Source organism: Cryptotermes secundus, unplaced genomic scaffold (assembly GCF_002891405.2).
Source record: "Cryptotermes secundus unplaced genomic scaffold, Csec_1.0 scaffold588, whole genome shotgun sequence".
Lineage (NCBI taxonomy): Eukaryota > Metazoa > Arthropoda > Insecta > Blattodea > Kalotermitidae > Cryptotermes > Cryptotermes secundus.
Window position 1 is genome coordinate 141,534 of NW_019737990.1, and position 16,322 is coordinate 157,855.

Genomic DNA, 16,322 nt, shown 5'->3' on the forward strand with positions numbered 1-16,322 from the left:
CCGGTTCTCACGGTCTCTTCGCTTGCAGATTTCTTATATTTTTTCTTCTACCCTGAAGATGGAGGCGATACGTTCCTCCGAAACGTCGGTTAACACCACATATACACGGTGCCAAATCCCAGAAAACTGCTTTCTTCATAGTCACCGCCGTGAAAACCTCAAATCTTACAAGTTGTATAATGGTCCAGTAAATTCGATCATAAAATCCAAACCCCGTTTTTTAAGTCACACAGACCCCTATGTAACACATTTGAATGTAGGAGCAGGGATAACAACTAGGCTAAGGGCTAAACGACCTAGGATTTGGAGTTCGATTCCCGGTAGAGGTAAGATTCGAGACCGGTTCTGGGACCGACCCGGCCTCTTTTCAAGAAACCAGATCACATTGCTGCCTGCTTCATGCTGACATCTTTCTCGGCCCTGAAATGGAGATATGTTCCTCCAAAACGCCGGTTGACTTTTAACGGACTACATGGCGTAATATCCCAGAAAATGTAACGCTTCACGTTAGCTTCATAACTACTAATAGTAACTCCTGTTAGTGATATTCTTTGGTCGAATTCTATTCTAAACCATCGATTCCAAAAATACTGACATGCTCTTCTTTTGATTTTTACCAATAGCATCCGACACACCCAATTTGGTAACAGTATACAATTGATTGAACAGATAAAAATAAAAAAAGGTACAATTGTCCCTGTGCTTTACTAATTAAGCACTGCTCCATGAAAACATATGAGGGAGTGGGTGTATAGATCCACGTATTCTTGACCTCAGCACTAGCTGGAGGTGAGTGGTCAGCTTCACACTTCGGCCTTTTTACCCCCGGGAAAAGAGCCCCTGTACCCATTGCACTTGTATTTTTTAATGTTTACGTTCAAATAAGTCGTAATTACCACGACATCAAAATTATAAGCATGGAATTTGTGTTTTTAAAATGCAGATGCTGTCCAGTGCTCTTCATACGGCAATGAGATGCTTAACTCTAATCGTGTTAATGTTTATAATATGGTTTAACAATTCTGACGAGTGTCAATGGAAGAAGTGATGCAGCTAAGAAGTATAATTTCAGCCAAGTTTGGCATGATCTGTCTCCCTTTCCTACCTGGAACCTCTCCCCGCTAGATTGGGAACCATTATTCTAAAGATTCCGGGAAGGTCGCGGGTTCCATTCCCGATGAGGTCGTTGGATTTTCCAATTGACCTAATCCTTCCAGCCGCACTATGGCCCTGGGATCGACTCAACCTCCAACTGAAATGAGTACCAGGGCGGCCGACGCGTAAGGCTGAAAACCTCACCGCCATCCGTGAGCCGATTGTCTAGAAAATGTGGGAGCATCAAAGTCTCACATCCCTAGGAGCTTGTTACAGGGATAACATTACCTTACTGGAGAACAGAAACTAACTGAAGAAGATAGGAAGTTTATAGAGAAGGAGCCGGGATAGCTCAGTCTGTATAGCGATGGGCTACGGGCTGGACGGTTCTGGTTCGATTCCCGGCACTGCAAAATTGTTCTCTTCTTCACATCATCCAGACAGGCTCTGGGGCCCACGCAGCCTACTATCCACTGGGTACCGGGAGCTCTTTCCCCGGGGGTAAAGCGGCAGGATCGTGAAGCTGACCACTCACCTCCATCTGACTCCGAGGTCAAGAACGGTGGAGCTATACCACCACTCCCTCCACGTCTCCAAGGCATAATGCTTAACTAATTAAGCATATGGACAAATTTGCCTTTTTGGAGGCTGAGAAAAGGATGCAATTAGAAGAAAAGGAAAATAAAAGGGGGATTTAGGAAGAGGAAGGAGAAGATAAACAGAAGACGAAATCGCTTTTCATCTGTGTGTGTCTTGTCACGGGTCCGAAAAAGTTAACTTGAACAGCCATTCCGAATCTGTTGTACGTTAACTACATGCAGTTACAGTGCAGTTCATGTGATTACAACTGACTAAAATGTTATATCATGTTGGATGTTTAGTGAATCTATTTCATGCGGGAAGTCCTCCTCCCTCCAAGCCGGAAGCACACAGACTCCTACATCTGCTAAGCAGTCGGTGAGTCAGGGTACACATAACCCAGTGACCTAGTTGAATTCCGTTCAGATTGGTTCACATGTCCAATCGGAGTAGCCCTACTTTCGGCTACGTGGCCAATCCGTCCCTCCTACAGTTCTGCCAAAAGTCTGCAAATGTGATATCGAATTGCAATAACAAACGGTGCCGTGTCGTAGAGGCAGGCGCATCTGCTATCAAGTTCAGGAAGATAGACATCTTTACTTTGCTTCCTAGAAATGGGGTTAATACTGACGGCTTCACCGGGAAGAATGCTCTAGAAGTGACGCTCGAGACTTGTATTCGGGAAGTGCTTGGTTCGAATCTCGGACGCGACACAGATTAACTTGATTGAGGTATTCCGTGGTTTTTCTCAGCCCTTCCAGACAATTGTACTACGATTACGCCACGCAGTTTCCTTCTAAATCCTATCCAATTCAGTATTCATTTTCATCCTGTCATTTCATTCTGTAGTCTCGATGTTAAGTGCATAATTTAATGACCTATAAACACAGATTTTCCTTCATTTTGTCTTGTTACTCAGCGAGCTGCTGGACTCATGACGTTTTTATCTTGTATTCTAGAAGCACCACCTCAACATTCGGCAGGTAGATCTAAATATCCTGAGGTTCTTCATATAATTTTCTTGACACGCCAAACGAAATTCTGGGTTCATCCCTCGATTCACTCGACAGCCGCTGCATTCCACACGCTTTCCTATTCATTATCCAGTAATCATTCTCTCTTGGACACCACGTAAATTTAGGACTTAGGTGTAAAATTATAAATTTATAATAAATTATTATAAAATCATAAAAATCATACAATTTAATTATCATACCATAGCACATAATTTGCATGCAGTGTCCGGCTTGTATAGGAGTGATCTTAGGTGATCTCACAAGACTAATATTTTCTTCAGTCGCTCTTTCAGCACATTCAGGGCCATGGCCTCGTATTCAGTTCCGTAATCATTTTTTCACACTCTGTATTACTCCTTGGATGGGGGATCTGCCCGTCGCAAAGCCTGTATCTAAACACAGGACGACACAAACAGAATAAACGCATACACACACCAGACAACCAGACCTTAAGTGGGATTCGAACCCACGATCCAAGCGTCAGAGCTAGCGAAGACAATTCATGCCTTAGACCGCGCGGCTACTGTGACCGACCATAAGACTCATAACCCTAAAAGGTAAGATGGATACACAGACAGGTGAACAGACACAGATGGAGACGTATAGAAAGCACGGTGACCACATAAGCCTCCTTAGTTTTTCTCAAAATAAGGAAAATGGGTTACAAACCTCGCGTACGTTACTCCTAAAGGTAAAAGGCAAATTCGTCCATGTGTGTGCTTAATGAAGCACTGCGTCAAGAAGGCGTATGGGAGAGTGAAATTATAGCTCCACCATTCTCGAGCTCGGCACTGGATGGAAATGAGCGTTCAATCCAGGGGAAAGAGCCCTCGGCACCCATTAGATGGGAGGTTGGGCGGCCTCCAGAGCCGGTCTGAACACTGCGAAGATATAAATCTCTTTCCGCTGTCAGAAATCGAACCCCGGTTTTCCAGCTCATCACCGACTGAGTTATCCCGTCTTATACGTTATGCATAAACTGAAAACTTAGTATGAGGTTACTGTCTGTCCTTCCCACTCCACATTTTCTGAAATTAGTGACAACATTACGACGAATTGTCCCGATGAAGGATGGTAACGTAGAAAAGATTTCGGGCAAAGCCTATGAAGTACTTACATTTCTTGTCATATGATTGTCCAATGATCCATCTCGTGGTCCAGTAAATATATTGGCTGACTCAGTTACTATTTTATCTAGGTAAAAGTAACGCTATAGCTGTGACAGACCTTTGAGATCCACAGGGTTGTGAGACGTCGAGGCTACCACATTTTTTCAAAAGTCAGCTTACAATGGCAGTGAGGTTTTCAGTCTTACGCGCCGGTCGCCCTTTACCCCCAGGAAGATTTCTGGTATTTATTTCGGTTATAGGCTAGCCGACCCCAGGGCCATAGCGCGGGAGAAAGAATTAGGTAAATTGAAAACCCAATGACCCCATCGGAAATCGAAACCGCGACCTTGCTGCTTGTAACATAGTGCCTCAGCCAAATGCCCTATCGCGTGCCCCCACTATTTTATCTGATCCACGGAATTGTTAATTTTGTGGGAAATTATTTTGAGTGTTGGGGTCCTGTTTTCAGTGATTCATTTCACAACTTTTTCTGTTCGTCCACTCTCTCTTTCCTACTCGTAACATCTCTGCAAGTTCTGATAAAGGCCCATAAATTGTCGGCTGGAAAGTGGAATAAAACAGACCTGTAACAACTACATTTCTTCTCTCTACTTCTGTGCAGTTCGTTGTCAGGAAATAATTCAGTACACAACTCAGGGCCCCAGCAATTTTTCACCACGCTTCAAGAGTTTGTCCTCAATATCTACCCTCATTTTCTGTTTTTTCATCCCCCATTTGAACCCCTTCTCTGGCCCGTTATCACAGAAGAGCCTATACTATAAAGATCCAGTATCTAGTACAAACAGTGTGTTCCTACAAAACATTTTGCTGACCTAATTTCTAAACCAAGAAATTGGTAGAGGAGAGAGAAAGAGGAGGTCACTAGAAGCCAAACATTTCCAAGCCAGTGTCTGAACAATCAGCCGTGACCTACCGAACGAAGAAAAAAAGAAAGCAGAAATAAATAGAAAATAAATCGCCCAACATCACGTTGAAGTTGTTGGCGGCTCTGCTACACATTCAGGAAGTCTGGGCTTCAAAACTCTTCCTGGAGTCAGGCTGTTTTCCTTCTTCGTATTTTTAACCACTTCTTCCTTCTCCTCAGGGGCCGACCCACCCACCTATCGAATGGGTATCGGGGGCTCTTTCCCAGGTGATAAAGCGGCTGGGGCGTGAGTCTGACCATTCGCCTCCAGCTAGTGCCGAGGTCAAGAAAACATGAATCCATACATCCACTCCGCCATACACTGTCATACACTTAATTAGTTAAGCACAGGGAAAAATTTACCGGCTTACATTTCTTCTTTTCAGAAAAATTCCGGGGCTCCCCCCCTTGGCACTACAGCCCCAGTGGGCCTAGGCCTACCTCCATGAACTTCTCCGTTCACTTCGGTTTTTCTAGATCTTACACATTCGGTAGGACTCCTTGGGCGGGTGATCAGTTCGTCGCAAGGCCTCTACCTGTACACAAACACAGAAAAACGCACACACACAAACTAAACATCCATGCCCTGAGTGGGATTCGAACCCACGATCCCGGTTTCCGAGCGAGCGAAGACAGTACATGCCTTAGACCGGAATAATACCCCCCAAATTATTTAACGGCCACTTCTTTCAACGTCCCTTCCAGTTCACCATTCACTAACCATCATATTACCAACAAAGGTCGCGAGCTCGAATCCCGATAATGTCATTGGATTTTTTCAATTGACCTAGCCCTTCCAGCCGCACTATGGCCCTGGGGTCGACTCAGCCTACAGAAATGAGTACCAGGAATCTTCCTGGAGGTAAAGTGTGTCCAGCGTATAAGGATGAAAACCACACCGCCATCTGTGAACTGATTGTCTAGAAAATCGGGAGCCTCGACGTCTCACAGCCCTGTGGGCATGTAGGGCCTGTTATCTTATCATCCGGCGCTAAGCAATGTGAGTTGCTGCTGGCGCTGCTAAATGAAACGTAAGTAAAACAAATATAGACATTTACCTCGTGCAACATGAAGTTGAATGGGCACGAACTTCCCGCTTCTTCTACATATCAGGCAAATTAGATTTCGACCTGAGCCCTGGAACTGTATTAATTAGTCATTCTAATTAAACAACGAAAGTTCTTCAATTACAACACTTTACAGTAACTCGGAAAACAAAATAATTTAGGATATAGACGCATACCGTAATAATTCTGGGGCTTCTGCAGTGTTTTGTTTTAATGAAGTCGCAAAACGAGCCGATCACAGTGGCCGTGCGGCCTAAGGCATGAACTGTCTTCGCCTGCTCGAACTCTGAGATCGTGGGTTCGAATCCCACTCTAAGCACGGATGTCTGTGTGCGTTTGTTCTGTGTTTGAGTTGTTCTTTGTGTAGGTAGCGGCCTTGCGACTGGCTGATCCCCCGTCCACGGAGTTCTACCGACTGTGTATAAGATTAAGAAACTGCAAAAGAGGCTAAGGTCCAACAAAAGGGAGTGTAGAGCCATAGATAGATAGACAGACATGTTTGGTAGGAACATTTTTCACTCTGATGAATATTTAGCTAGTTAGGCTCTAGATCCGTGCAGAAACGCATGTAAGTCTTCATGTAAAGCGTCCGTTATTGTTGTCCTGTGTTAACATAAACTGAAACATGTTTACAAATTTACTACATATCCGGTATCATATTCCATGAATTCCCTTTCAGCGGCTGTAGAGCACTTGCATTCTTACAGACGGACGGAGGAAGTGATTTTAACAAGCGCTCCGTAAGGATGGAAACGCTCATAGAAATAGGTCAAAGAACTTGAAAGAGCAGTAACCTATTGCTTTATGATAACTGTTCACAACGTTTCTTTAGTCACTTGAAAGTTTCCTCAACTGTCAGCGTGTAGGGCAGAAATATGGCGCCTGCTGTTTGTGGAAGGTATCAATGTGTCATTACAATGAACAGTGTTTCTCAACCAATGGCACGCATCCCAGTGGTGATACTTGACGACCGGCTCTGGGAGACTTGTGTTGTCGAAAATAATTCATTCATTCTCACAAAATTCAGTTACACAAGAACTTTCTACCCTCCTGGAAGTTTTTTTTTCCGGGCGAGGGTAATTAGAAAATCACTAACTTCATTTTCAGCTATATAAGAATTATTTTACAGGTCGCCCTAGTGTTGTGGGTCTGTATATTCAAAAGTATGTGACGCCACAGTAAAAATTACTCTAATCTTGTGCATTAATATTGATATTGTAACGTGTTGACGTTACCGAAGACGCCGTAGAGGTGGTTAATTGGTTTATTTAACANCTTTTATTTGTCAATTTAATTTTTTTTTTTCAATATCTTGGGCAGGGCTAAATGTCTGGCTTCTTCCTCCACCAGCCGGTGTCCATTTACAATAACATAATTTGAAGGAATAATCCATTGCTAGGCAACGGCTAGCCTTGTGTGTGTGTCTGCAGCAGTGAACTGTAAAGTGTGTAGATCAGAGACAGCGCTGTATTACCTGTAGTCCCGAGTTGTGTGAAAGTATAAGATGTCAATGAATCCAATCATCCAATCAGGAATCCCATCATAAGTTACGAGCAACTCCATACACGTGACAATAATATTTGATTTTCTTGCTGTGGGAGTGCTGACAAAATGGCGGTGTGACGCAAGGTGCAAAATATTTAGGAATCATTGAAAGAACATTATATCTTAATTCTATTCAATCAGTTTAATGTAAAATGAGTTACTTTGTATGGAACCAGTTCACACTAGATTCTGTAATACAGATATTATTAATACCTAAAGAACGCATCAGTCATCGCACACCTATCATAGTGTATAATCACAAACTAACATTAGCATAAACTAACGAGCTTCGCCCCCTCAAAGGTACAGATGGATGCGCAGTCGTCTACGGCGCAAACCTAACCTGACCTGAGCTGAACTAACCTAACCTAACCTAACTTAACCTAACATCAGCGATCCGAGGGTCAGCCCCCTGAGATACAGGTGGATGCGCAGTAGTTCATTGCGCACAACTAAAAGTGACGTCATTTACGCAGCTGCTGTTTAACCAAACGTAATATAGGACTGACGTAACATGGAATATAAGTAGAAATATGACGTTATGTATAAAATTGAGCGTGTTGACTGTTTTTCCACACATAAATTCAATCTTTGCTCATATATTCCGAGGATATGTTGCTACGCGATTGCTTAGATTGTGTCGAGAACGCCGCTCCCACCTCACGAGTTTGCGCATCCCCCACGGTAAAACAAATGGTTACTGAATATCACATTATGCCATTATGCTGCCCTGGAATGGCATAACGTTATGACGAAAAATCTTTGTTATCAGTGAAATGATTCCATTCTTTCAGGTGTACTGATACGCAAAGAATTCAGTGAGTGGTGGGCATTTGTTTCGCTCGAATTTCCCTTCTTGATAGGAAGTAGAATAAAATTATGCACGAAAATATGTAAAAAATAGGGTTAAATTACCGTCCTGTAATGGAACTGATAATTGAATGTTTCTGTTTCAGTCATGTTAAGAGGTTGGCTGCCCTGTCACTGTGACCTTAATATCCGGTGTACACCATCAAGGTAGGTATCTTTCCTGGTATGAAGTGGTGTTTATAAATAATAAGACGGTGATATGAGTGTATATTTATATACATATATGTACAAGTTCTGACTAATTATCTGCCTGAAAGTATATGATAAATGATTCAGTGAGATAGTGCAAATGGTAGGTTATGATGTGAATATTATCCTAGACCGAGTAATGGCGAGTGCACCAAATTTTACAAACATGTCTTTCCTGTGTTCTACAAAGAAATCGAAGTGTTTCCCTGTGAACCATGAAACTGAAGTATGTGTGAAGGAAGAATACACCATAACGTACATTTATTAATTTAATGAAAACAAGTTCATATAAGAATATTGGGTGTGTAGTGAGGAATGTGTCTTTGAGGTTATTCTTACACAATTATTAATAATCTCGTGTGAAGTATGTACAGTGATATGCACAAGACGTGTTTTAGTGGTTATAAGAATAGAGAGCTAATTAGAATTTATGAGTGCATAATTGGTACGACAGAAAACAGGTTGTTGTTTTGGTATGTAGCCTCTGAATATTATGTGTGTGTGTAGGTTATTGGTGAGAACGATATAAATTTGCATTGTTATCTGTACGTATATGAAGAGGGTGCAAAGTGAGTTTCTATTTCCCATTGAAGAAATTAAATTTGAATTTATATCTTAATTCTGTGTGACAGATAGTGGTGGGTAAGATGTATGTTGTTTTGGTTAGAGTAATGTCGAGCCTAAAGTGAGTATTAAATTCTCTAGTGTGAATTGTATTTGTGTGTAATATCTACAGTGATGTGTAATGAGGTTTTGTAGTGTTTTCAAGAATGATAAGATTTCCACTCACCCAAAATGGATTCAAAAGTTTCCCCTTTAATGTACATATCTTGTTGGCATGAAGAATTGTTGCTCATACGAAGGTAGTATGATAAGTGAAACACATGTTGTCATTGGTGTTATGCTGGAAGTCCTGTTAAATGACAGTGTAGAATGTGCAAAGTGTTGTTTAGAGTATGTGTTATAGCATGAAGAATGATGGCAAGTGATTTGTAAGTTAGATGTGTATTTGTGTGTGATAGATAACGGATTGCATTCATGCCATCAAATCTTCCAGGCTTACATGTGCTAGCAGGTAATATACAGCATCAGGGAATTATTTTCTTTCCGTCTATTAAACTACTTGCAGAATCACATTGTTTACAGGAAAGCTTGAGTTGTTGGAGTTGACATCCCAGTTTTTGAATTTTATAGATTAGTCTATAACATATATGGAGATGTGTTAGTTTTTTGTTTTAATGCTTGGAAGAATGTTGAAGGATATACTGTTAGGTTTAGATGGTAATGAGTGGTTTTCCTATCTAATATTTGAGCACCAGTATTGTGGGGTGGATGCCTTTTTATAAAGTATATTTATGTCCTTGACATATGTCGAAAAATATAATAAAGTGAATAACGGGATCATTGGAAAAATAATATTTCGGGAAGTGTTGAAAATTGAAGAGTAAATAAATAAAATTGTGATGTCATGCATTTGAGAGCGTTCTGAAATCTCAATATTTCGAGAAAAATGATTTTTTTTTTCCACTATAAATATCTTAGTATATTCCAGGTTTAATAGATTATGTAGGTATTTTACAGAAAAATATATGCAAGAGTTTATCATGTGAGAAATTTCGGAAATTAACGTGTCCCGTATAAATATATAATGGTATAAACGCTATGAGGGACATTCAATCGTATTATATTGCAGACGGAGAAACCGTGCTCAACTGAGCCTAACGATGCGCAGTAGTCATTTGCGCTCACCTATCATAGTGTATAACACAAACTAACATTATCATAAAATACCGAGCTTCGCCCCCTCAAAGGTAAAGATGGATGCTCAGTAGTCTACGGCGCGAACGTGACCTGACCTGAGCTGAACTCTCCTAACCTAACCTAACCTAACCTAACCTAAGATCAACGATCCGAGGGCCAGCCCCGTGGGATACAGGTGGATGCGGAGTTGTTCATTCCGCTCACCTAATGGTGATGTCATTTATGAAGAACGGAACATAGTATAGGATTGTCGTGACATTGAATATAATTCGAAATATGACTTTATGTATAAGATTGAGCCTGTTGACTGTTTTTCCAACCATAATATTATTCTCTGCTCATATATTCCGAGGTTAATTTGCTACTTTATAGCTTAGATTGTGTCGAAAATTCGGCTCTTACCTCATGAGTTTGCGGATCCCTCACGGTGATACAAGTGATTACTGAATATCAGATGTTATGGATTTATGTTGCGCTTCAGTGGCATAACGTTATGAGGAAGAATCTTTAATATCTGTGAAATCGTTCCCTTCTTTCTCTTGGATGGATACGCGATCAATTCAGTGACTGCTTGAGCATTGATTCGACCGGATTTCCCTTCATGGATAGGAAGTAGAATAATAATACACACGAAAATGTGTAAAAAATAAGGAGAAACATTACTGTTCTCTAATGGCACTGATAATTGAATGTTTCTGTTTCAGTCATTTTAAGAGGTTGGCTGCCCTCTCAATGTGACCCAAAAATCCGTTGTAAAGCATCAAGGTATATTGCTTTCATTGTATAAAATGGTGTTTATAAATAATAAGACGGTGTTGTATGTGTGTGTGTATTTATATACATATATGTACAAGCTCTGATTAATTATCTGCCTGGAAGTATATCTTAAAAGATTCAGTGAGTTAGTGCAAATTGTATACTTTAATGTGTGTATTAACTTGAACCGAGTAATGGCGAGTGCACCAAATTTTTCAAGAATGTGTTTCCTCTGTTCCACAACGAAATCGAAGTGTTTTCCTTCTGAACCATGAAACTGAAGTATGTGTGAAGGAAGGATACACCATAACGTAATTTATTGATTTAACGAAAGCAAGTGCATAAAAGAATAGCGGGTCTGTAGTGAAGGATAATGTGTCTTTGAACTTATTCTTGCACTATTATTAAATGAATGACTTAATTAAAAAATAAAATATTTTTTCGAGCCGGGGTAGCGCAGTCGACACAGCTAATGACTACGGGCTGGACGAGAGAGGGGTCTGTGTTCGAATTCCGGTAGCGTCAAGAAGTTCCTTCGCGTTTTCCAGACTGGCTATGGTATCCACTCAACCTCCTATCCAACGGTTACCGAGGGCTCTTTCCCCGGAGGTAAGGCGGCCATGGCGTGAACCTGACCACTCATCTCCAGCTAGTACCGAGGTCAAGAAAATGTTGATTTATACATCCACTCTCCCATACACATTCATGGCGTAATGTTTAATTAGTTAAGCACAGGGACACGCTATTGTTGTCAAGTAAATAGTTGAAGGGAAATCTGTAAGGCATTTTGTACTGAAGGCTTTACATGCAGTGAAAATGTCACAACTTACAGCTCTTTCAACATTCGATCTCTCTGTTAGAGATGAAAACAGTAGCCTATATACTCGTATATACTGTATATGCATTTTGTAACCCGCTTGCAGTTAAGTTGTCCATTTTTATGTTCCCCGTATGTACGAAAGTGTACTGTGATGGTGAGAAATCGATCAGATGTTATGACGGATTTATATGTTTTCAGCACCCCTGAACATATAGAAAATTTATTTTACGTAATGTCCTCCGTCTGCTTATGCATACATACATACATACATACATACACCTCGCTAGCACCAGAACCATTTGGCGGATTTTAGTAATATTGAGTAAAAAAGGTAAATCTGTCTCTATAACAGGCCGTGGAGGCCCATATGCTTGTGAGACGTGGAGGCTCCCACATCTTCTAGACCAGTGTTTCTCAACCTTTTGAAGCCTAAGGACCAGTAAAATGTCTGAAAATTTCTACTAACTACTAAGTTATGTATGCCTATTTTTTAAAACCTATTTGGTATTACTAACATTTTGGACATACTGTGCCATTTATAACATAATGAACCAAAAACATGTTCTGAATACTTATGTAAACATAATTAATTAAATTGGTAGTAAACTATTAAAAGTGAATCATCATTGAACAGAATTTTTATCTTTATTAAACAAATAAAGTATATGATATAATTATGTTACTACTGTAGCCGGTTCCAGTTTTATGGGTAGGTTGGAACTTGAAGCCACGCGTTGGGGTGCCACTTGTAGCAGGTCGCGTTTTGTGGTGCGTTGGAAGCCACTGGTAGCAGTCACTTTGTGGGTGCTGGCTTTTGGCCAGTAATGGGTAATATTGGCCGCAGCTGCTCTCTGGTGGTCAAGTCGGCCGCAGCTACCTTTGGTGAATCGCCTTTAGCGATTCTTTGGAGGCCGGTGACGGTGTAGCCTCACCTTTGTGGTTGTTAGGCGCCACCCCAGTCGGGGAACATGAGACTATCACATGGGTCGTTAATTGGCCCTTCGCTCCAACGAAGGCGGTCAAACAAACTCGTGACAAACTTGTACAACACTTACACTTTGTTTAGTACTTTGTATTTACATAATTGTTGCAACATTTGCGTTAGGACCGGTAGTAGTCCTTTGTTCCCTAGTGCGAAGGTGGAACGCGTACGAACACGTCTTCACCGCTCGGGTACTAGTTAACGTCTCATCTTGACAAAGGGCTTTAACATCACGACAAGTTAGCGTTAGTATGTTGTCATAGTAGACATTCAGCAAGCCGATTGGCTGTTAGTGGGAAGTACCGCTGTAAAGGCCCTAGCTACATAAGACAAAGAAAGAACTGAACCACGAGTTTCGTAAGAAGTCAAAGGACGTTGAGGTTGAGTCATCCTCATTCAGTGTATGTTCATGGCAATTTATAATGCGTGATAATGTACGCAATTCACTCAAACTTGTAATTTAAGTTTTGTTGAGAAACAATAGTTATATAATTGAAGGTATGCATAAAGTAGGCGAAGTGTATTACTAAAAAGGAGCAATCGGTTACACTGCTTACTTTTAATGAGTTTATTGAGCTTGTCGGCCCTTACAGAGTTCCTCGATATGTGGCTCAATATTGGTCACCTTCAGTCGAAGATCGGCACTCACACTAAGACGATTTCTGTATTCTGTTTTTAATTGAAGGAGCGAAGGAAACCCTTTCTCACAAAAATAGTGTGACATGTTGCGCAACGGAGAAGCCCCCCCCCCACCAGCAGTGACGCGGTGGGTGAGTCAGCGCTCCGTCATCCCCCTTCCGCACGGTATCGTAACGCGCAACGCGCGGTGACGTAAGACGGCGTGAGGTAACAGCGTTGCTACGTAACAGGCCCACACAGTCCCTATATAAGAGAGCTGCGCTGCCTGCGAAGTTAGTTGTAACGTGGCAGTCGGCGAGTTCAGTTCCGAGTTAGTTCCGAGCAAGCCTACGAGCGAGTGTGTGATCAACAGTCCTCAAGGCAGCAGCCTACGAGTCGAGTTGGAATATAACAGCCGTCGCGGAAAGAAGAACCGGACGTGTGGGTGATTGTGTAATTGGGAGTGTGTAATACAGTGATACATAGCTCCCCTACTGTAAACGTGTAGACTACTGAAGACAGAGTGAACTGATTTGCGCATAGGGTTATAAAGTGTGAAACCCCGCAACAGTGTAAACAGATTAATGCGATTATGGTTATAAAGTGTGAAACCCCGCAACTGTGTGATAAGTAATTGTAGCCGTTACTTGTAGATTGTTGAATAAACCAGTTAACAATCACGAACGGCGTCTTCAGTAACCGAAACACGTTACAATATGTTTTTGAAAACTGTATGACGAATTTCAATGTTTCTGATAATTAATTCGGGAAATTCGCTTCTCACTGAAGGTGAGATCCAGAATCGGACCAAACCAAGATCACGGAATTGCATTTTAAGCCCACTGTCACTTGAAAGCTCCATTAACTGTTCTTTCTTCGATAACGAAAAGTCGTTCTCGTGATTGTAAGCCTGAAATGGATAACGAACCCACAGGTATTTCTCATAAAAGTTATTCGGAAAATATGTTTCAAAATTCCGTTTCACAGTTTTGAGGTGGTCACACACCCTTTCCAGAAAAAATCAGAATCAATAGAAATATCATTTTCTACTAAAAAGGATTCCAATATTGGAAAAGGCGCAAATTGTCTGTCTTTTACATAACTAATCCATAACACCAGTTTCATTCTCGAATGCCTTTATTTTGTCGTAGGCATCAAGAACAGTTAAAGAACTTCACCGAAGGGGCAGATTTGGTTCATTTAATTCAGGAAAACTGTCTGGAAGATAGGATAGTGGTAATAACCATGCTTCGTCAGTAAGGAGTGACGTAAAATCAGAATTACGTTCATTTACAAACAGTAAAACTCCATGCCTTAATTGAAATAACTTTGTTAGCACTTTGCCCCTGGAAAGCCAGCGAATTTCAGAATGAAGCAAAAGTTGTGCATATTCATTGCCCATTCGCAGAGTGCGGAAAATAACCTGTTATTTAACGGTCGAGCCTTAATAAAATTTACTAGCTTTACAGCCTTGTCTAGCATAGTTTTATATTCTGGTGGCATTCCTTTGGAGGCCAGTGCTTCCCTATGTATGAAAAATATATCTAATTCATGTCCGGAGATACTTCCTTGACCTTAAAAACAACCCCACTGTGCCTGCCTGTAAGGGCGCGAGCTCCATCCGAACAGAAGTCCACACATTTTTCCCAGAAACAACCCACTACGAGCTCCATCCGAACAGAAGTCCACACATTTTCCCAGAAACAACCCACTATGCCTGCCTGTAAGGGCGCGAGCTCCATCCGAACAGAAGTCCACACATTTTTCCCAGAAACAACCCCACTATGCCTGCCTATAAGGGTGTGAGCTCCATACGAACAGAAGCCCACACATTTTGCCCAGAAACAACCCACTATGCCTGCCTGTAAGGGCGCGAGCTCCATCCGAACAGAAGTCCACACATTTTTCCCAGAAACCCCACTATGCCTGCCTATAAGGGCGCGAGCTCCATCCGAACAGAAGCCCACATATTTTCCCAGATACAACCCCACTATGCCTGCCTGTAAGGGCGCGAGCTCTATCCGAACAGAAGCCCCAAAATTTTCCCATCGGATCCTTTTGTCTCTTATGTAATTATGGAGAGTGAAATATTTCTTCTCCGGTTTTTCGGGTTGACAAAGTACTACAAAACAGAATATCGTCATGAATGTTGTTATCGTACGCATATCTTACGTGTCATATTAACTGCATATCATTTGCAGCATCAGTAGTTTGTCTGTTCGTAACGCATAATCAGGGCTCTTCTTAACACTTTCGGTTAACTGAGATTCTACATCTCCTGCCATATCGTTAATTCTGCGACCGACAGTGTCATTCGAAAGAGGAATCAAATCAACATCTTTTAGTAACTTGTGGCCAAACAGTTTTTACCAGATCTTTTATAGCCGGAAGAAGTAAATTTTCCCCGATAGAATGAGGTTTCCCTGTTTTGGCTATGCGCATGCTTAAGAGGTAGGATGCTTTCAGTGCCTTGCTATTAATTGAACCCATGACCGAAACTATATTTTGCCCATTATTTCATGTCCCTAAGCGTCCCCGAAGAAATTCAATTGGCATATTTTTCACGTCACAATATTTAGTTTCTGCCGTCGGAGTTTCGCAGTTTAACACGAAACGCATTGAGGTCTCTGTTCACTTTCATCGCCACCCCAAGCAAACCCGAATTCCAAATATGAACTGGCATATTTCCTGTTATATTTTTTCTTTGAACTGCTAGCTTCTTCGACTTTAATAGTAAGTACCACATTTACTCGCCGTTACAACACGTGTATAACAATTAGGGTTAGCATCACCTTTTTCGTTTGGTTTTCTTTTCAAAATCCCTCTTCTAAGCCACTTTTCCATTATTAAAAATGTTTCCGAAAAATACAGGGTGTCCCAGGAGGAATGGACCAAACTTCGGGAGGGTGTTCCTTATGTTAAAGTATGCCGATATAACCCAAAACACCTATGTCCAAAGTTGAACGGTTACGGAGATAATGGCCAGAGAA

The 16,322-nt window shown here is 41.5% G+C and overlaps 1 protein-coding gene across 2 annotated transcripts in view; it reads left to right on the forward strand.

Moving 5' to 3' along the window:
• The window catches only part of LOC111870643 (multidrug resistance-associated protein 5), a 164,573-nt gene that overhangs the window by 75,165 nt on the left and 73,086 nt on the right, over positions 1–16,322 (forward strand). For both annotated transcript variants that reach the window (XM_033753952.1, XM_033753953.1), the window contains exon 2: positions 8,293–8,353. In XM_033753952.1, coding sequence (XP_033609843.1) covers positions 8,295–8,353 — 59 coding nt within the window. In that variant the 5' untranslated portion in view covers positions 8,293–8,294. The remainder of the gene's footprint in view (positions 1–8,292; positions 8,354–16,322) is intronic.